Source organism: Talpa europaea (assembly GCF_964194135.1).
Source record: "Talpa europaea genome assembly, chromosome: 9".
NCBI lineage: Eukaryota > Metazoa > Chordata > Mammalia > Eulipotyphla > Talpidae > Talpa > Talpa europaea.
In genome coordinates, this window is record NC_140076.1 from 18,712,485 (window position 1) to 18,732,778 (window position 20,294).

The 20,294-nt window shown below is 50.7% G+C and overlaps 1 protein-coding gene across 1 annotated transcript; it reads left to right on the forward strand.

Annotated features, from left to right (window-relative positions):
• Positions 1-635: 635 nt before the first annotated feature.
• TXLNA (taxilin alpha) lies at positions 636-12,963 on the forward strand (the record flags this gene model as incomplete). Its single annotated transcript, XM_084243890.1, has 10 exons — positions 636-816; positions 1,415-1,753; positions 3,698-3,789; positions 6,749-6,919; positions 8,686-8,880; positions 10,449-10,568; positions 10,801-10,875; positions 11,371-11,463; positions 11,836-11,931; positions 12,637-12,963. The coding sequence occupies 10 exons, from the start codon at positions 636-638 to the stop codon at positions 12,961-12,963; spliced, it is 1,689 nt and encodes a 562-aa protein (XP_084100016.1).
• Positions 12,964-20,294: the final 7,331 nt, after the last annotated feature.

The following is a 20,294-nucleotide window of genomic DNA, read 5'->3' on the forward strand; positions in this document are numbered from 1 at the left end:
AGGCCAGAGCGGGCGAAGCCGTCTGCACGTCGACTGTGAGGTGCGTACCGCGGGCGGCCGGAGGGACGAAGCGCTCAGAGAGTCAGCGAGCCTGGGCGCTTTTGGCCGGTGAGAGGAATCGCACCGACTCAGCGCACGGGCTCGGGCGGAGGGGGTGGGGGCAGGGCTCTGCACGCGCGCATGCGCGGGCGGGCGGCGCGCGGCTGGAGGGCGCGCAGGGCGTGGGTGGCTGCGCGCGCGCGTGCTGGGGGGGCCCACGTGGGCCCGCGGGGCGGGGGAGGGCCCGGAGCCGAGCGTCCCGCCACGTCGGTCTCGGCCCCTCAGCCTATCGTGCGTCCGGCCTGTCGGGAAGGGACCGTGTTGTGCCGGGAAGTGACTTCGGGCAAAAGGAGGCCTCTCCTCCCCGCGCCTGAGCAGCGGCCCCGAAACCTGGGCAGCTCAGGCCCCCCTGACCGGCCAGAGACAGGGAGACCGTTGGCTCCCTCCGGGCGCAGGCCGGCCAGTTGGCTTTAAGCAGCTTTGTGGGCCCGCTGTTGGGATCTCTGATCCAGGCTGCGAAGAATTTCGAAGTCTGGAAAATAGCAAATGTGTTTGTTTCTAAAGGACCTGCTCCCAACCTAGCGTTGCACACCACAATGAAGAACCAAGACAAAAAGAATGGGGCTGCCAAGCAATCAGGCAACACTTCCAACCCAAAAAGCCACCCGGGGCAATCGGAAGCAGGACCAGAGGGAGGCCAGGGGCGGCCCAGCCAGGCGGCTCCTGCTGTGACAGAAGCTGAAGGCTCCTCCAGCCCTGCTCCGGGGAAGACAGAGGGTGTGTGCCAGCTCTGCTTTTCCTGCGGGCGGGGGAAGGAATTTGTGGTCTGCCAGTGGCGCTTCTGCAGCGAGAGGCCAAGGCTATCCAGGAGGGCGGAAATGTTGAATGAGAGGACAATGCTGAGTCCCGGTGATTTCCCCCCCCACCCCACCCCGCCCAGTCCTGGGGAGTTGATAGGGCCTCCCCGCTCCCCAACACAGGAACTCCCTTGAGAGTATGCTCAGGATTTTAGTCAGGTGGCAGTCAGATGAGACACCCATCAAACCAGCTTAGAAACACCTGGTCGATTGGTGGTCACTGCTCTTCATATTTGAAGCATTTCTGGAACGTTTTTTAATAGCAAAAGATGACATGAAGGGAGGAAAGAGATTAGACCTTGAGCTCCTACAGGCCAGTCCTGTGTGCTGGAAGCTCTTTGATTTGTCTGTATTCACAATAAAGATGTTCAGGCAGTAGTTAGAAAGTTACATCATTCTATAGGTAAATAAGCAGGCTTAAAGAAGTTAGGCAACATTTAATCCAGTGAGAGCCTGCAAAGTCCCAGCCATTGGTTAACCATCTTATTTTCACTCTGCCCCTCATCCTCTGCGGTAAGGAGTGCAAGCCAGAACGGCTCAGGCTGGAGCCCTCCGTGACGTCTCTGAGGAGCTGAGCCGCCAGCTGGAAGACATCCTGAGTACATACTGTCTGGACAACAATCAGGGGGGCCCAGGTGAGGATGGGGCACAGGGTGAGCCTGCTGAACCTGATGATGCAGAGAAGTCCCGGACGTATGCCTCAAGGAATGGGGAGCCTGAGCCAGAGACCCCAGTAGTCAATGGTGAGAAGGAGACCTCCAAAGGGGAGCCCGGCACAGATGAGATCCGAGCAGGTGATGAGGTCGGAGACCGAGACCACCGGAGGCCACAGGAAAAGAAGAAAGCCAAGGGCCTGGGTGAGCAGAGGGCAGCTGGTGAAGGGAGGAGGTTTGGGCCTGACATTCCTTGAACATTGCCAGTAATCAGAGGAAACCCTGCTTTCCAGAGCAGCAAGTGCTACTAGTTTAAGCGAGGCTGCGGCTGCTGGATCAGAGCACACAGGTGTGCAGGCTGCTCACTGCTCAAGGGCTTCTGGCCCTACAAGCTAAGGGAATTGAAATCCAACCTGTTCTCTCTTTGTGTAGGTGGAACACAGGAGGCCGGCTTGGGCTTTTTTATTTTTTCTCTTAGGATTTATTTATTTATGCATATAAGAGCTGGGGTACAGGCCAGAGATGTGGGGTGGTGAGAGGATTCACCAGAGACAGAGCGGGGAGCAGAACAGGCAGACTGACTGAAATACACTGCTGAGGGGAGCAGCGGGTGATACAGGAGAGGTCTGCTGCACTACCTGGGTTTTGCTTCCTGGCCGGCCGGGCATGGAACTCGTGCTGCAGAGGCTGCAGATTGCTTCATAGTGCAGTGCTTAACCCCTTGCGCCACCAGGGAGGCCCTTTTTATATATATTTTTTAACCAAGGTTGTAATCCACTGATGAGTTAGGATATAGTTTGTTTTTTTAAGATTTATTTATTTATGCATACAAGAACTTGGGTGTAGGCCAGAGGGGCAGGGGTGGGGGGCAGGGTGAGAAGATTCATCAGAGACAGAGTAGGGAGCAGAACAGGTCAATCTACTGAGAAACACTGCTGAGGGGAGCAGTGGGTGAGACGAGAGGTCTGCGCCATGTGGATTGCTCCCTGGCCTCGTGCTGCAGAGGCTGCGGATTGCTTCATAGTGTGGTGCTTAACCCCTTGTGCCACCAGGGCGGCCCTGGGTGGGCCTTATTTTTGCCAGCCAGCACCATTTCTAACCTGCTGTGTGACGCTGGGCAAAACCTTATTCCTCTCTGTTTCTTTTTTTCACTTTTCCTTAGTAAGAGAATCGTACTAGACCAAGATTAAAAACTAAAGTAAGCCAAGCTTCCCAGAGGGCCCCACAGGGGTCATGAGAATGATCATTCAAAGATTGTGTCACCTGGTTCTAGCAAGTAGATAACATGTAAAACTACAGGCTAAGTAAAGCCAACATCTTTTTGTTCTTTTTAAAGGAAAGACAGAAATCTAGAATCGTGAAATCTTTATATTTTTAACAAGTTGGCAACTGATAAAAATTCTGGGAACAGAATTTTGGAATGCATTTGGCCTGTGTACCAGCAGCTTGATTTCTCGGTCTCCCTGGACTGACAGCTCAGGAGCCTGCTACTAGGTTATGTGGGAAACAGCAAAGAGATGATTCTAGGACTGAGGCACAGGGAAGTGGGGGAAATTCATTGGTGTTTGGGTGGGAAACAAGTGTGTGTTAAACAGTCAGAATAGGGAGGTGTTGTGCCCGTGTTTTAGTTCCTAGGCCCCGACCCCCAACTAGTGTTTTTAATCTTACAATTTAATATTAGAAGTGAAATTCACTTTTAAAGTTCACTGTTTGGCTGTCTCTGTCAACAGGCGTTTAGTAGTTCTCAAGAAGCCTTACTCCCTTTTCTGCACGCTTCCTTTTCCAGTCGGGCCTTGCTTACCTTGAGACGGTAGCACTAGTGCTCCACAGGTGGGGCACCTTTCTTTCACCTGTTGCTAGAAAAGACAGCTTTTTCCTTCCTCCCCCAGTGCTCACCAGGAAAAGTTAGTTCACTAAATGAGTGTTTGGTCAGCATGTCCTGTGACATGCAGTAGGGACAGGACTGGAGCGACAGTGATTGGCAGAATCAAGTTGGTCCCAGACCTCATGAAGCACACAGGTTAGCACACAGCAAACAAATATAAATTATGACAAGGGAGCTTCGCCTCAGGCTGGAGAGTGTGGGCTCCGGCCCGGAGGAGGCCCTCAGAAGAGGGACTACATGCCTTTGCTCCCTATGCTTTGCAGGGAAGGAGATCACGTTGCTGATGCAGACATTGAACACGCTGAGCACCCCGGAGGAGAAGCTGGCAGCTCTGTGCAAGAAGTATGCTGAACTGGTCAGTTCTTCCCCTTCTCGTACCCTCCCTGCCTTGGAAAGGCTGCAGGCCGCTTTACCTTAGGGTGAGGGTACAGGGCAGGCAGGTGGCTTAATTCCTGGTCAGCCCCTTCTGGGTGTTTCCCCATCTGTTAAGTTGAGAGCCAAGTCCCAGCCAGCCCCTTCGGGACTGACAGTGAGAGAAGAGCTCCTAGCTACTGGTCTGAGTCTCAGATACTGCACCTTGCCCCGTTAGCTTTACTTTGCTTCTCCCCAAAGTACGGACAGTGCTGCAACCACACCAGGATTAACATTGATCACTGGATATTCTCCAGTACCCAGTCATAGTCAGATTTCCTCCTCCTTTTGCTCCAAAGCAGTCTTCATCTTTTGCCCCTCTTTTCACGTGACATTGTCTTAATACCGATCAGTTATCCTATAAGGTACCCCACTTTCTAGCTTTGTGATGCATTTAACTTGTTCCTTTACCTCCTTAGTTCCTTAGTAAAGTTAGTGCTAGAAGCTTGTTTTAAGTGTGACTTTGTTGACAGGAATTCTTCATTGGTGGGACTCGCTACCCATGTTGCATCAGAGGAGATACAGTGTGGTCATTGCACTCCTAGTGGTGGGGAATTGTTCGCTGGGGTTGTGTTGTGACAACCGGGTCCCTCCTCTGTCAGATTCCCTATCAGAATATTTTTTAAAGATTTATTTTATTTATGCATATAAGAGCTGGGGTGTAGGCCAGAGGATTCACCAGAGACAGAGTGGGGAGCAGAACAGGCAGACTGACTGAAATACACTGCTGAGGGGAGCAGTGAGTAAGAAAGGAGAGGTCTGCTGTGCCATGTGGGTAGCTCCCTGGCCGGGGATCGAACTCATGTTGCAATGGCTGCCGATAGCTTCATAGTGCTGAGACTTAACCCCTTGTGCCAGCAGGGAGGCCCAGATTCCCTATCAGAATTTGAAGACTACTGAAGGTGATTGCCCATTATTTTTTTCTTTTATTCTATTAACATTTACTGGCTGTAATTCTCCTAGAAGGAACTTTGCTCATCCCTAAAATGGGGGGAATTTATAATGTTTAAATAAAGAAAAGGACATGAAAAGGTACCGCTCTTTAAGAATGATGCAGCCAGGGAAAGAGTGAGGATGCGAGAGAGGATGTGAGTTGCTAGAGTGAAGTTCTTGAGGGGTTGGCGCTGGTGAGAGCAGCCGGGTCACTGACTGCAGGGGTGGATACAAGAGACCTGGCGGGCGGGACAGGTTGCTTCTGTCTGGTTGCTTGCCCTGGTTGCTTCTGTGTTCTCGGGGAAAGGGAGTCATGGTTGTAGTAGGGGCAGAGGAGCTTCAAAGTGGATAAAGTATCTAAAAGAGGACTGTGACTAATGTGAGAAATGTCTAGGACTGCTTTGGAGTGAAAGGAGGAGGAGGAAATCTGGCTGTGACTGGGTGCTAGACAGTATCAAGGGATTAGCATTAATGCTGGTAAGTGTGGTCACGGCACTGCGTATAGGCTGACAGGGTCTTCCTGCAAGTGGCGGTGGTGAATCTGAAGCAAGCTCCTCTTTAAGTGCTGCTTCGGTGCTGGGGCAGAGCAAGCACTTGGGATTTTGCTGGGAAAGGGAGATGAAGAGAGTTGAGGGTGTAAGCGTCTAAGCCAGGTGAAAAACGAGTGGTCATTTAAAAGAAGGTTGAAGGGAAAGTAAAAGAATGATTGAGCCAGTTGATTGGAGTAAGATCTGGGACCACACATACTGGACGGAATGAACTGGACAGACAGGTGATGGAGGGAATCCTGGCCTGGGCTAAGATTGTGGAGATGGGTCGTGACAAAGGCTAGACCTGCGCTGTCCAGGGCAGTAGCCACCAGCCAACTGAAATGTACCTGTGCTGAATTTCCATGTGCTGAATTCAAAGTATAAGATTCAATTTCAAAGACCTAAGGGAAAAGGGAGAAGGTAAAATACCTCATTTAATATGTTGATTCCAATTGTGAAATTATATTATTTGGATTTTGGATTGCATAAATAAAATTTTCAAGTTAGGTTCCCCTATTCCTTTTTTTTTTTTTTTAAAGATTTATTTATTCATACATACAAGAACTGGGGTACAGGCCAGAGTTGTGGGGGTGAGAAGATTAACCAGAGACAGAGTGGGGAATAGAACAGGCAGACTGACTGAAATACACTGCTGAGGGGAGCAGCGGACAAGACAGGAGAGGTCTGCTGCACCATATGGGAGGCTCCCTGGCCAGGGATCGAACTAATACCGCAGTGGCTGCAGCGAGCTTCATGGTTGCATCTTAACCCCTTCCTCTACCAAGAAATAGGGCCTCCCCTATTTCTTTTATTTTTGAATTGGACACTGGAACATTTTTGATACATAATTGAGTCATATTGTATTTATGCCGTGCTGTGCTGCATGGGCTTTGGGAGGGAAGCAGAGCTGAGAAGGGGAAGGGTCCATGGAGGAGGTTGAGGACTGTGAAACCAAGGAGTTAGGACTGTCTGTCCCTAAGGAAAAAGGCCAAGACAATAATAACATCTTGTAGAACAGAAATGGTGACGTAGTGCTGAAGTCTCTGAGCCGTGAGAGGAGGTGATGGGGTCTGTCAGTGAGTACTAGGAGAGTAGCAGGTGGTCTCATCTGAAGACATGAATATCCGGAGTGGGGGGAAACATAACAGTCTGAGAATCCTGAGAGCTTTGTCTCTGGGTTAGAGCTGGGAGAGAAGCTGGGATCTGCTGACATTAACCCCTGCACTTGTCCTGACTGTCCATTTCTGTATCTCAGTACGGGACCCGTTGGGTTATCGTGCAGCCCAAATGGAGGAATGTGAAGTCCCTCAGTGTCCCTTGCACTACCCGAGTTGTTATGGCCGGAGTTGGGGGAGTGGGCCAGGATCAGTCAGTTCAGGAGACCCTGGCTCTTCATGGGGAGAGCCCTGCGTGATTCTCGCTACCTGTCCTGATCCCCAGCTGGAGGAGCACCGGAACTCGCAGAAACAGATGAAACTCTTGCAGAAGAAGCAGAGCCAGTTGGTGCAGGAGAAGGACCACCTGCGGGGTGAGCACAGCAAGGCTGTCCTGGCGCGCAGCAAGCTGGAGAGCCTGTGCCGAGAGCTGCAGCGCCACAACCGCTCCCTCAAGGTAACTGCCCGGTCCCCCTGCAGGATTCCCACTCTGTTTTCTTTGACTTCCCTTCACTTCCACTTACTTTTGGTGGGTTTTCCCCTTAAATAGTAGTATAGGCTTTCAGTGTGGAAATAGAGTTCCTCTGAGAGCTACTTGTAACTGTTGGACAAGTAAGGTGAGGTGGAAGTAAGTAAGGCAAAAGCTGAGGTGCTACGAGCACCCAGAATTCAAGGCTTCAGCATTTCTCAGTGGTTAGCAGGGACTGCGCTGAAAAACAGCTCCTTCTCCCAGGGCTGGTGAGTCAGGGGGAGGGTGTTAATCTGGTCAAAGCCTCAGTCACTGCTGTGGCCTCCAGATGGTTTTTGTATGCGTATTCTTTGCATCTTTATATAAAACTTGTGAATATGAGGTGTTTTGCAGTTTCTTTTGCTCACTTTGAGTTTGTCTTTATGACATTACAAATTTTATTACATACTTGATGTGAGGCATTCAGAGGTGATAGAAGTATAACAAATCAAAGATAATCGTTGCGCACCCTCGTGAACCCATGCCCAGCAGAAACCACTGGCCAGTAAACCTACTTACACGTAAAGTATGTCCTTTTTCTTTCCTGTTTACAGATAACACTTACATATGGTTTTAAAGTGACACCATTATACATGTACTGTTTCCTATGCTGTTCCCTTTTCTCACATAACGCCATGCCTTATCTCCCTGGGAGAGGCTGTAAGGCACTCTCATTCTTTTAGCAGCGTTGTTATGTCAGTATACTGGCTTTTGTTTTGCCACTATTTATTTCTTTAGGGAGGGAAGTTTGGTTTCCACTTCAAAGAGCTTTCCCAAAGAGTGGTTTTCATTACATATCAGGATGGATGAATAAACACTCTGCTAGTTTTCATGACATTTTGAATTCGGGGATATATTATATTTTATCAGTGTCCTATTTAAGGTTTATTTTGGTCACTTTCAACTTTTCACCATTGCATCTGTAGAGTGTTTGAGCATTCTTGTTTTTTATATGTGTTTCTGCCTACATGGAACTTATCTGTAGGATAAACTCAGAAGTGAAATGTGTGAGCCTGATTGCCTTCCCGATAGCAGTGTTGAGCACCTTTCTAGCCCTGGGTGTTCCTGAAGTTTAAGGACTGGTTGCAGGGGTGGGGCAGGGATGGGGCAGGGATGAAAGCACATTTAAACTTGAGTACTTAATCCAAAGTATGGGAGATAGGCTTCAGGGGATGCAGATTGCTTTCTTTTTTTTTTTTTTTCTTTTTTTTTTTTTTAAAGATTTATTTATTGATTGATTGATACATACATACATACAAGCACTGGGTACAGTCAGAAGCGCGGGAGGGTGAGAGAATTCACCAGAGCCAGAGCGGGGAGCAGAGCAGGCAGAAGGACCGAAGTACACTGCTGAGGGGAGCAGTGGGCGGCAGGAGAGGTCTGCGCGCCACGTGGGACCCTCCTCCGGTGGCCAGGGAGCAGCTGGGGATCGAACCGGCGCTGTAGAGGCTGTGGGCAGCTTCGCAACCCAGCGCTCAACCGCTGCGCCACCGGGGAGGCCCGCAGATTGCTTTCTAATGATACCTCACTTGATGTCACCTGGTTTACAAAGGGATCCATTGGGAACCCCCACTGCAATAACACCTTAGAGTCCACTTATTCCTTGAGAGCAGGGAGAGCTGTTGGGAGATACCATCCCTGACTAGCTGGGGGATCCTTGTGAGGTTAGCTGGGGAATAGTGGATGATGGTGCTCCGGCTGACTTCTCTGCCCAGGAAGAAGGTGTGCAGCGGGCCCGGGAGGAGGAGGAGAAACGCAAGGAGGTGACCTCGCACTTCCAGGTGACGTTGAATGACATCCAGCTGCAGATGGAGCAACACAATGAGCGCAACTCCAAGCTGCGCCAGGAGAACATGGAGCTGGCTGAGAGACTCAAGAAACTGATTGAGCAGTATGAGCTGCGGGAGGAGGTAAGGTATTGGACAGCCGTCGTGGCCAGAGAATTGTGAGGCCTAGTTGTGTGCTGGGTGCCCAACAGCCCTTTTAGGACTTCCTCCCTTCTCTCTTTCTCATGTTCTTCCTTGGGAAGGGAGTATTGTGCATCCTCACTCAGGCAAGGAACTGAGGTAGAGAGAGACTTCCCTGACCATCACACCAAGTCCACAGTATCTCCTAGACGGTAGGGCCAGGTGATTTTTGAAATTAGAACTGTCCAAGTTTTAGAATGGAGATAGATTCATATACTGTGTATTACGTAGCACCCCCAGATCAGACATGTTAATATTTGTGCAGTGCATTTTCTGAGTATTCACCTAGGTTATTAGCCTTATAACGATAAGGGTCAGATTTGCCAGCTCACAATTTTTCAGAATTTGGACATTCAGGGGAAGCAATCCATCTGTTTTCAGGTAACAACTCCAAGGACTGTCTCTTCTGAGTCCTTGCTGCTCTCCTGCCCCTGCCCTCTGACAGGGTGTCTACCTTAGCTGGCATCAGTCAGACACTCACATTCCTATCTTTGGGTTTCCACACGCCTGACAGTCACTTGGCTATTCTGGGTTGTTTATTCATCATAAAAAGGGAAGCCGGCAGCCACCTTCCCAGGCTAGACCAGGCCCCTTCCTAGGCCTTGCATTTGGTGCTGGGTGGAATGAACAAGAGCCCACCCTCTTGGTTTCAGTCCTCTCCTGGCCCACTCCTTTTCCTGTACCTCATCCCTTGGAACAAGACTGTGTGATACATTTAGTTTTAGAGAACTTGGCTTGGTTCTTATCCTTCAGCGTGCAAGCCATAGAGGCTTCCTAAGCCACCATAGAATGAGGACCCCAAAGACCTGATACTGCTTGTGGAGGTCCAGGTTTACTAGGCCCTGTTGCCCCTCCTTTACACCCCACCCCCAGTCAGATTCAGGCAACCCCAGCCTGACCTCTCTGAGTCACACAGGTGACTGAAATTCATCATGTCCCAAACTGGACCCATCTCTAATAAGCCACCTTCCCTTCGACATCCAAAAATTACATAAAATGCCCCACATCCCTTTTTCCAGTCGATTTTTACCTTTGAAGTAGCATGTGAATCCACCACTTGTTCTCTCTTGCCTGGTCCAGAATCCCAGTGCTCCTCCAGACAGTTCTTGGGATGCATATATCTACCCTCAGCTTGTAGGCATGGCAGATCTCTGCCAACTGAGCTCAGCTGTTGGGTGGGTGATGTCACTTCTTTGCCCTTTCTGTCCATATATAAGGGACTGAGGCTACAAATGTGAGTGTTGAGTGATCTCTCGTGAGTACATTTATTACCTAACTTCCTGGGGGCTGATTGTCTCCATAAACAAATTCCTGTTCTTACCCAAGACTGACTCAGTGGGAAAGAAATTAGGTGAGGTTAGAAAGTAGCCTTCGAGGGGCTTGGGGCCCATGTCTTATGGTGCACTTGGAAGTGCCCTGGTCTCTGCAGATGGGACATCCCTGTACTCACCAGACCCCCCTGAGAAAGGGACTCCTGACAGGTGGCCCTCTCACATCATGCTTTCCTGCAGCATATCGACAAAGTCTTCAAACACAAAGACCTGCAGCAGCAGCTGGTGGACGCCAAGCTCCAGCAGGCCCAGGAGATGCTGAAGGAGGCAGAGGAGAGGCACCAGCGGGAGAAGGATTTTGTGAGGCTTGTCTCGGGGATGGGGGCTCTGGGAGGACATAGGTTGGGTTCTGGCTTACAGTGCAGCTAGTATGGGAGAGGTTGCTGCCTGGCCAGACCAGAGCACTGCTTCCTAAGACACCAGGCTGAGAGCAGGACACCACCTTGGGTTCTGGTGCTTGTGGCTAAAAAATGAAAGCCAAATGTAGCCACTAAGGGCTTCTGATGAGTCTGGGGTCCTGTCTTGGAAATAGCTTCTCAAAGAGGCAGTGGAGTCCCAGAGGATGTGCGAGCTGATGAAGCAGCAGGAGACCCATCTGAAGCAGCAGGTAAGACGGTGTATCTTGACCCTTCGTGGCCACCTGGGCCGCATCCTGGTAGGGAAATGGGATCCTCATTCTAGGACCACCTTGACTGCAGTGTGACCTTGCTGAGCCTTTGTTCTCTCTGGACCCTCCCCCCGGCACCTGTGGTGGTGACCAGGTGGCAAGGTGAACTGGGAGGATTTCCTTCCTACTTGGAAGCGTGCTGCTTTTGAGGAGGTGGGGATAGAGTGGTGGCTTTTAATCAAATAGATTATACTTAATTCCAGAATTAAAGTTTAAAAGCAATGAATGTAAAAGCAAAATATGTCACCCTCAAATCCTGCTTTCCAGATTTAGCATTTTGTATCCTGTTTTTCCAAGTACATAGTTTTGTTTGAAGGAGAAATGGTGTCTTAATAGGATTGTCGTGTCAGAGGGCCAAGGATAGGTCTGAAGGTGTTAATCAGAAGTGTCTGCCAGTGAAGCTCAGTCTCATTTGTGCACTTCTTTCTCACCCAGCTTGCCCTTTACACAGAGAAGTTTGAGGAGTTCCAGAACACTCTTTCCAAAAGCAGTGAGGTGTTCACTACATTCAAACAGGAGATGGAGAAGGTAACAGTGGTCCCCGCCGGGTGTGCCTACTAGGCACAAACTCCTTGGTTCATAATTAAACTGTGGGTCTGCTTTCAGGAAGTTCCCATCCTAGAGCCTCCTGGGGAGCTGTGTATAGTAACAGTGTGATTGATGCCAGGGGTGGGACTAGAAGTGGAGATCACAGCCTCTCCCCCTCTCAATGTTGTACACTCCAGTTGTCTGGGGAAGAGCTAATCTTGTCAGTTCCTGTTACTAGTGGAAGGTATTTAATTTGGAGCATCATTGGTAGCACAGAGGCACTGACCATGCCTTATAATGCCTTGCCCTTGTCGAGAAATGGATGCACAGCCAGCCTTACCATCCTGACCGTGTTCTTCTGTCACAACCCAGATGACTAAGAAAATCAAGAAGCTGGAAAAAGAAACTACCATGTACCGGTCCCGGTGGGAAAGCAGCAACAAGGCCCTGCTGGAGATGGCTGAGGAGGTCAGCTGTGCTTTCAGTGAGGCTGGGTGTGCAGTTACTGAGGGGGCCCTCTCCTATAAGTGATGCAGCTGCAGGAGCTGGAGTTGGAGCTCACATCCATGTCTGTCCAAGGCCAAAGGCAGTGCCAACTGTCTCCCTGTGGCAGTTGGTGAGCCCAGTGATAGCTCTGCATGGAAAGCAAAGAACAAATGGAAGAAAGGCTAGGGGAACAGAAGAAGCAAGGGGTGCCAGTGATGCATGTAGTTTCTGTGCACAGTGGCAGGACAGATGACTTGAGCCTTTTCTGTGGGTTGGGGTGTAGGAGAAGAAAGTGACTGACATTGCTGGGGCAGCTACTGTGGGCCCAACCTACTGGATGTTTAAAATAGGTCAGTTCCTTGAGCCTTCTCTTGAGATCTGTGAGGTAAATGTTAGTAGTTCAGTTTAGCCAATAAGGAGATAAGACTCAAAAGCCAAGGACTTTATCAAGGTCGTATGGCAAATAAATGGAGGCAGGAATACATCATCTGACCTCCAAGCCATACCCCCTTCCACACTGCCCCATATGACAGCTGAGTCTTAGGTGGACCTGGGCTGTTTACTTGAAAAGAGCCAGCATTTGACTCTGCTTTCGCTCCTGCCATTGTGAAAGTGTAAATGTTTTCTACCAAGTGACAGGAGGCGCAGGGGGCAGCATGGCACTGAAAAGACTCCATTTCTCCCTAGAAAACTCTCCGGGACAAAGAGCTGGAAGGCCTGCAGGTGAAAATCCAGCGGCTGGAGAAGCTGTGCCGGGCACTGCAGACAGAGCGCAATGACCTGAACAAGAGGGTACAGGACCTGAGTGCTGGTGGCCAGGGCTTCCTCACTGACAGCGGCCCTGACCAGCGGCCAGAGACTGCCACTGCCTCCAAAGAGCAGGGCGGGGAGGGGCCCAGGGCCCAAGCACCCAGCTCCCCACAGGCCACAGAAGCTCCTTGCTGCCTGGGAGCACCAAGCACAGAAGCATCAGGCCAAACAGGGCCCCAGGAGCTCACCTCCACTACTGCCTAGGGAACCTATTACTGGGGGCACGCTGGGAAGGGAGCGAGCAGCCCAGCCAGGCCTGGCCCATGCAAGGCTCCCACTGCTAAGCAGTCCAGTGCTGAGGCCCAGGGTCCTGTAACCTGGCTGGCCTCTGACACTGCAGTTCTGGATTTTATGGGTCACTTTTTCATACTTATGGCATATGTGCAAGGCCTCATACATTTCTATTTGTAAGTGTAAAATGGGCTTGCACTGGAGGCGGGGTGTGTACAGATCAACTCTGGCTCTTATGTGAGTTGAAGAGTCTCAAAGAGGAGCTGATACCTGCTGTTGTCACAGTGAGCTGGCAGGACAAATAACGTGAGCATCTTCCTGCCCTACTTGAGACTCAGACCCCTCCTTCCCTGCCCTTCAGGGCTCGTGACAAGTGACACACCAGGCCTTGACTGTGTTTCTCTTGTGAGCGGAGCTTAGGCAGCTCTCCCAGCTCCCCTAGAAGCACCTTTGCTTCTGTTGACCTGGAAGAGGGAGTCCCCGAGCCGGAGCCCTGGCAGGGCACTCAGAACTGGTGATGAAACTGCTTTCCTGCTTAGGACAAGGGACCTGGAGAAGGTTTCTGTGTGGGATGATATGCTGGTAGGGAGCCCCTGGGGCCCGCTTCCCCTGCCCCCTGTTAGTGCCAGGACCAGGCCAATGATGCTTCTCAGTAGCCTTATCATTCACAGGTGCCTCTCTCGCCTGCACAAATGATTGACAAGAGATCATCCAAAGGATTCTTTCGGAAGGTGTTTGGTTTTCTTTTTTTATTTTGCACATGACAGTGTTTATATTGAGGATCTTCTGGGGTGAGCAGGTGCTTTGGCAGTGGTACCTGGGTGTCTGGCCTCCAGTGCCCACCACTCCTGCTGGCACCTTTGCCATGTTGGTGCTGAGGTCTCCTATTTGATGAAATCAGATTGTATTAAGAGAAAGGAAAGGACCTCTGATGGCTTTGCCACAGCTTGCCTAGGAATTTCAATCCCGGGAGGCCACCACTGATCCCATCACCACTGTCTCCATGTAGCAGTTGCTGCACCCTGACCCAGCTGCTCCCCTTGGCTTTATGAATCTCCGCTTTCTGACCACCCATCGCGTGCGGTCCTTGAGGTTTGCCCAGTTTCTGCCTGAGGAGTAGGAGCTGAGGTATGTCCTCCTTGACATCCCACTTGTGTGGGGGAGCCGTCAGCTCTTTCTGGCAGCTAAAGGATAAGAATGAGACTTAACAATTGACTGAACCCCAGAAAGCCACAAAATGACTGCAGGTATTTGTGGGTGTTCTTCCTTCACCCATCCCTGTTCACAGATCTCTAAGAGTTCTGCTGGTTGAAAACTTTAAAGGGTATTAGCCACCCTCTGTACAGAGCGGTTTTCTGCAGTAACAAAATGAGGCTTGGGTCAGGAAGCAGAACTCTGGTGGGCTTGCGGTACAACTTCCCCAGCCAGGGCACAGCTTCGCTGTAGCTGAGGGAGCCGCAGTCCGAGATAGCAGAATGGCAGAGTTTATGCTTCCTCCTATATTTCCTTGAAGCTAGTTCATTGTCTGTAGGGCCTTCATCTTCCACAGCTAGCCTGCTCTCTCAGCCTTTAACTTCAATCCCTCAGATAAGTTGGTTTCTGAAGAATGTCATGTTCTCCTGAATCATGTTACTGCTTAGACCAGAGATGGCAAATGAATGGCACACAATTTCCCTGCTGCCCCTGTGGGGGATACCAATAATCTAAGTGTTTCCTGCAGATCCCTCATTTGAGGTATATCCTTGAATCTCTAAATTCCCCCAGCAGCCAGCATAAGTATTGAAATCTATTTGCCATCCCTGGCTGAGATACTCCTCTCCTGTGGAGAAGTGTTTCCTAAGATCTTCCCTTCTTTAAAATTCCAGAATGGTCCCTGGGCATGCCTTTTTCACTTCTTGTACCAGACTGAGATACACAAGTGCTGCCAACCCCATACAGGGTTTGCTGGGCTGTGGAAGCGCAGGGAAGAGGTAGAAGCTTCTGCCTGGCACCTTTAAAAGAGTGGGAAGGCCAGCAGAGGTTCACATAATTTGCCTGCCTCACTTCAGCTACCTCTTAAAGCCCATGGGGAGGAGGTGGGGTGGTGGAGCCCATTGTGGTGGTACAGGAGGTCACAGCTGCATGGCAGGCCTCAGGCTTAAGTCTAGCTATTGTGGGCAAAGTGACCCCAGATGTGCTTACCAGGTCAAAAGCACATGCTCCGAGCAGGATATGGCCTTCGCTCTCAGCTCTAGCCATCTCAGTCCCAGGCCAGGCTGTAGAAGGGGATACCATTCTTCCTCTTCCTCTCCATTGACCAAATGTTATCAGTCACTACAGCTGCTCTGCTTGTTCTGCTTTCCAAAGTCAGCCCAGATACCTGGGTGCTTCCCGCACCTGCCAGGAGCCTGGGCAATATACAGGGGAGGAGGCCTTTGTGTGAATGAAGGCCAGTTCCTTCTTTACCAGGGCAGATCTCATGCACATGACCTCAGTTTTAGGACCAAGATCTGTGTTGGTTTCTTAGATTGCTAGCTTTTCCTCCAGGGACCAGACCAGGTGAGACAGAGGCCCTTGGCTCTGCTGACAGAGTTGTGTTCAGAACTGTCCAGCTGAGTGCTTCATGTACCAGATTCTGAAAGGTCTCGGCAGCACTTTTTTTTTTTTTTTTAACTTGTTTTCCTTGAGGTTTTTGGACCATGGGCTGAGCTCAGGCACTTTCTGTAAGAGAATGTTATGTCTGAAAATGGTTATTTTCCCTCCTCCACCCTCTTCCTGGTGGCCCTGCTTAGGGCTGATCAAGAGGCCAGTGGAGCTGCCCTGGTGTCTGGGGTGAGGCCTGCTGCGCTGATTGTACAGCTGCTACTCCAGCCCTCCCACCTTGCACAGCCAGAGGCAGTCACCCCAGGGACAGCCAGGCACCTGCCTGGGGGAGGGGTGCTGCCTTCTGTCCCTGTAACTGCTTCCCTTATGGCCCAGCCAGGCCACCCAAACTTATTTGAAGCTGTGCCGGCAGCTTTTTTTGTCTCCTTTTGGTATTCACAACTGCCAGGGACTTGATTTTGATGTATTTTAAACCACGTTAAATAAAGAGTCTGTTGCCTTACTTGTTTCTTTCCTGAACTTTGTGGTCATTTGGTACCTCTGAATCCACCTGGCGAAATCTGACTTGTCTGGGTCGGCTGTAGACTCTAAGGCACCATAGACTCAGACCACTAGCAAATTCACTTGAGCTGCTGAGTAGAGCTTTTGGCAAAGTTGGCATGGTGCTCATCTATGGAGCGTCAGATGATTTCTTTCACTAAACCAAAGACTGCTCCTGACAATTGAGATAAACCATCCTGGTAAGTTGTTATCATTACTTCTATTTCTTTCACTCTTGTTCATCTCTGGTAAGTGGTGGACATTAATACTTGACTATACTTTTTGTCTTGTGGAAAGTTCAATGTTCAAACCACATCAAGACCCAGCAGCAGAAAGATACCTGTACATGCTCTGACCCTGAAGAGAGGAGCATTTGCTAAAAGGGGGGCAATACCGTCCCCTTTTGAGTGACAAAAGCTCAGGAAAGCCACATTGCCAGCAAAGGTGACAGCTGTCAGTCTTTAGTCTGGGAGACCTATGATGACACATCATTAGCAATACTGTTGATGTCTGGATTCCGTGTTCTTAGCTCATGACCGTGTCAGGAAAGCTCTACCTTTTTGTCAGGGCTCTAGGCAAGTGTTTCTAACCCCATATACTATTACTCACTGACCGTAGTAAAGTTGGGTTGGTTGATTTGTCTCTTCACTGATTTTCCAATGTCCTGTTCCATTTTTCCTTATTTATAGAAGTGAATGTCTATAATGACCTATTGAGCAGTCAAATGACAAAAAAACTTAGCAACAGAAATGTGCGTGGGAATTACCAAGGTGACATTGGCTGTGGACGGCGTGAATGCCTGGTCACACAATACGCATTACTTGGATAATTGGATTCTGATGGAAGGTCCCGTATAATTCACAGGTTCTAGGGCTGGTCAACGTTCCATGTACTAGAAGCACGGGTAATTTTTGTCCAGGTGAAGGATGTGTTGCTACACAGGCCAGAATTCTGACCTCAAAGTGCACTGAATCCTCATTTTGTGTTCCAAATAAAAAAAACATATCTTGGGGAAGAAAATGCCCTGCTCTCTGAAGGCTCGAGTTCGGGAGGGGGTACTGTGGAAGTATAGAAAAGAACCCGCTCCCTTTCAGCAAGGCGACAAGAGGATAGGAAGGACCTACCTCCTAAAGGGCAGGGAGAAGCCATTACTGAATGCAGTTCACCTAGGAGGGTAGGTGCACAGGAGGATGATAGAAGATGAGGCCAGTTTACCAACAGTCTTTGTGCCAGGTTAAGGAATTTGGGCTAGGTCCAGAGGGTAGGCAGGGGAACTACTGAAGGTATTTAAATAGGACATGCGTAGGTTGTAAGGAAAAGCAGAACACAGAGAGCTATGCATAGGCCAGTGGAGGCCAAAATTGAGATGGGTGCATACTGTCGTCACTGCTATTCGGGCAGCACCCGTGGACATGTTACACGGGAGCTCCATTTTTCTTTGATTTTGAGTGTTTTGTGACAAGATGGGCTTGTTTCTTCCACACCCATTCACCCACCCAAGCCTGAATAACAGCTGAGGCACCTATGTGGGAGACATCCCGCTGGTAAGCCCTTCACCTGCCACCCTGTTCTGTCTGGGGCTTGGGTGGTTCTGTCATCAAAGGATGGTATGTGAATGTCCAACAAATGACAGAAAACTAAAGTGCCCTTCTGTCCAGGCAGCCGCTGGCAGGTAAGTCCACACTGGCCATGAGAGGCCCCACAGAGCTGCTGCCTCTCCTAGTCAGGGCCCTAATGATTGAAAATCTGTTATTCTGGCCAACTAAAGATTCCCATGCAAGGGGGGAGGGGAGGCCATCTGACTCTTGGAACTCCCAAGCAGAGCAGCCCTGAGCATAACTTCACCCTAGAGGTGCTCGGGGACCTCAGGATGTACAGCAGCCCTGGGGACACTAGCAGCTCTGGCAGGGGAGGGGGGGCACTTTGCAGTTGTCCTCTCTGCCTGTACAGACCTCTCCCTCTGACCCCTGGTTATTGAAAAGGTCCTAAATGAATGTCTCCTCTTCTGGAGCGGTCTCTGTTAGAAGCACCTGGAAAAGAGCCCTGTGCAGGTACCCAAGTGCCTCTCCCTAACAAGCCAGAGGCCCAGGTCTGGCCCAGGGAAGGTGCTCCCCGCAGTGGGAAGGGACCGTGAGGTGGCTATGCATTGCTGGGGAGCAGCTATTTGAGACTGTAGGGCAGCCTGGCCAAGGATAAGCCCCACTCCGGTAGCAGTGAATACTTCTCTGGGGACTAGAGCTGGGAGCCTCTGCCAGGTCTTTAAATAGCTGCCCGTTGACCTGGCCTCCGGGCAGCAGTGGATCAGCCTCCATCTGGCGCTCAGGTTTCTCTCCTGGGAACTGGAATCAAGGGCCAGGTAATCCTGCCGCTTCCCTCTGACCTGAGGCTCCCTGCACTCCTGGGGGTGGTGAAGGGGTAGACTTGGCCCCGTCAATTCCTCAGTGGCAGAATACAGCCCCACCACTTACCCTCCAGGCATGTCGGGTGTGGGCAGGGAGTGCTAGTGCCGTCAAAAGATTATTGTTCCGCTTTCGGTAAAACAGGATGACGCTATCTTCCTTTAGGGTTGTTATGAGAACTAAACTCACAGGAGTGCTTACGAGGGAAGCAGAACTCACTCAATAGAGGCTGCCTTCTCTTGTAATTTCCTGCTACTGCTGCTTGCAGAGCTTCCTACAGGTTTATATATATTCTCTCTCTCCCTCCTCCCCTTTCTTCAGACAAAGCCACCACCATTTTGTCAGGGATTATAGCTGCCCTCCAAGACAGGTGGGAAATTGAAAGGGTTTTTTAGATTGCCGTCACGGAACTAAACGGTCATCCGGTTCACGTAAAGTTAAGAGGGACGGCTTAGTAAGTGGGGTGCTGCTTCCACCTTGCTCCATCCTCAGTGCTAAAGGAGGTCACTTTCTCTTTAAATGCAAATTACCTCCTGCCAGGTCAGCTGCTGCCGGTTCCGTTCCCTAGGAGGAGAGTCTGCGGGGTGAAGGGAACCTGCCTAGAGCATCACTACAGACCCCAACTTCCAGGTCAGTTGCCCCGCGGTGAAGGGTGGACAGGGGAGCTGCACGATGTGTGACTGACGTTCCATTTCAGATCCTGGCCCCCGAGTTGAGCAATTTATTTGGCACATGGCTTTACAGGCTGAGTGTGGGAAATAGATTCCAGGTCACCCCCAGCTGTTTGTGGGGAGCGGGGGCTCCTGCTCCATTTTTTAAAATCAAGTCCCTAATTGGGCCAAACTGTGTAGGGTGAGGCATGTGACGCAGTCGTCTCCACGCCACGATACCCCCTCGGTGCCAGCCAGCCACGAGCCAGTTTAAATGGTCTGCCCCCAGCACCAGCACCATCCCAAAGCATAGTCACGCCTGGTGATGGCAGCTTGGGAAAACCCTGTAAGGAAGCCCAGACCTCCATGAAGGAGCGCCTCCGGTGACCTGAGGCTTAGGGGGTGGGGCCTGAGTGGAGGCTGAACTGTACCAGCCTCAGGCACAGCCATTGTTGGAGCCAGCTGCCAGACCACCCACCCACCAGGCTGCACGCCCTGGCTGCAGAGGATGCCAGCACACTCCTTCTGACTGGGAGGGGGAAACGGCTAGAAACTTGTCCTAGGGAACTTCTGGGGGTCCTGAGAGTGTGTGTTGGAGGCAGAGGGAAGAGGAGGGATGCCAGTGTCAATATGGGGAAATCCATACTAAGCTCTGCCCCACATGCCAGGCTTCTGTTTTGCATCCTCTGGTGGTTACTGCTTGACACTGGGGTCTTCCCAAGCACCCTCACCCATATCTTGGTTGCCTCCCATGCTGACAGTGTCTTGTCAGCTTCTGCTCAGGCAGTTGATAATCGGGTGTGCTGGACACCCCTAATCCTCAGCTTGGCTCCCCCTACATTTCCTCTGCCAGCTCCACTCCCTCTGCTCCTAGGACAGGAAACCCCAGCAGCAGCTGAACAATATCTTCTCCAGCCCTTTCAGGCAGGGCCTGGGTTTTCAGGCTAAGGACCAAGATAGGAGGGGAGGTCGGGTGGGCTGCAGAAGGTCCTTCAAAGGAACATCTACAACCCCAGGGACAGGCACTGACTTCCAGCCCTGCTCACACTCTGCAGTTATTGATAGAAAGTCCCAGGGCCTGCCCTTTGCATCTCTTCTCTCAGTGGGGTTGCCTGCCCACAAGGACCTGAGG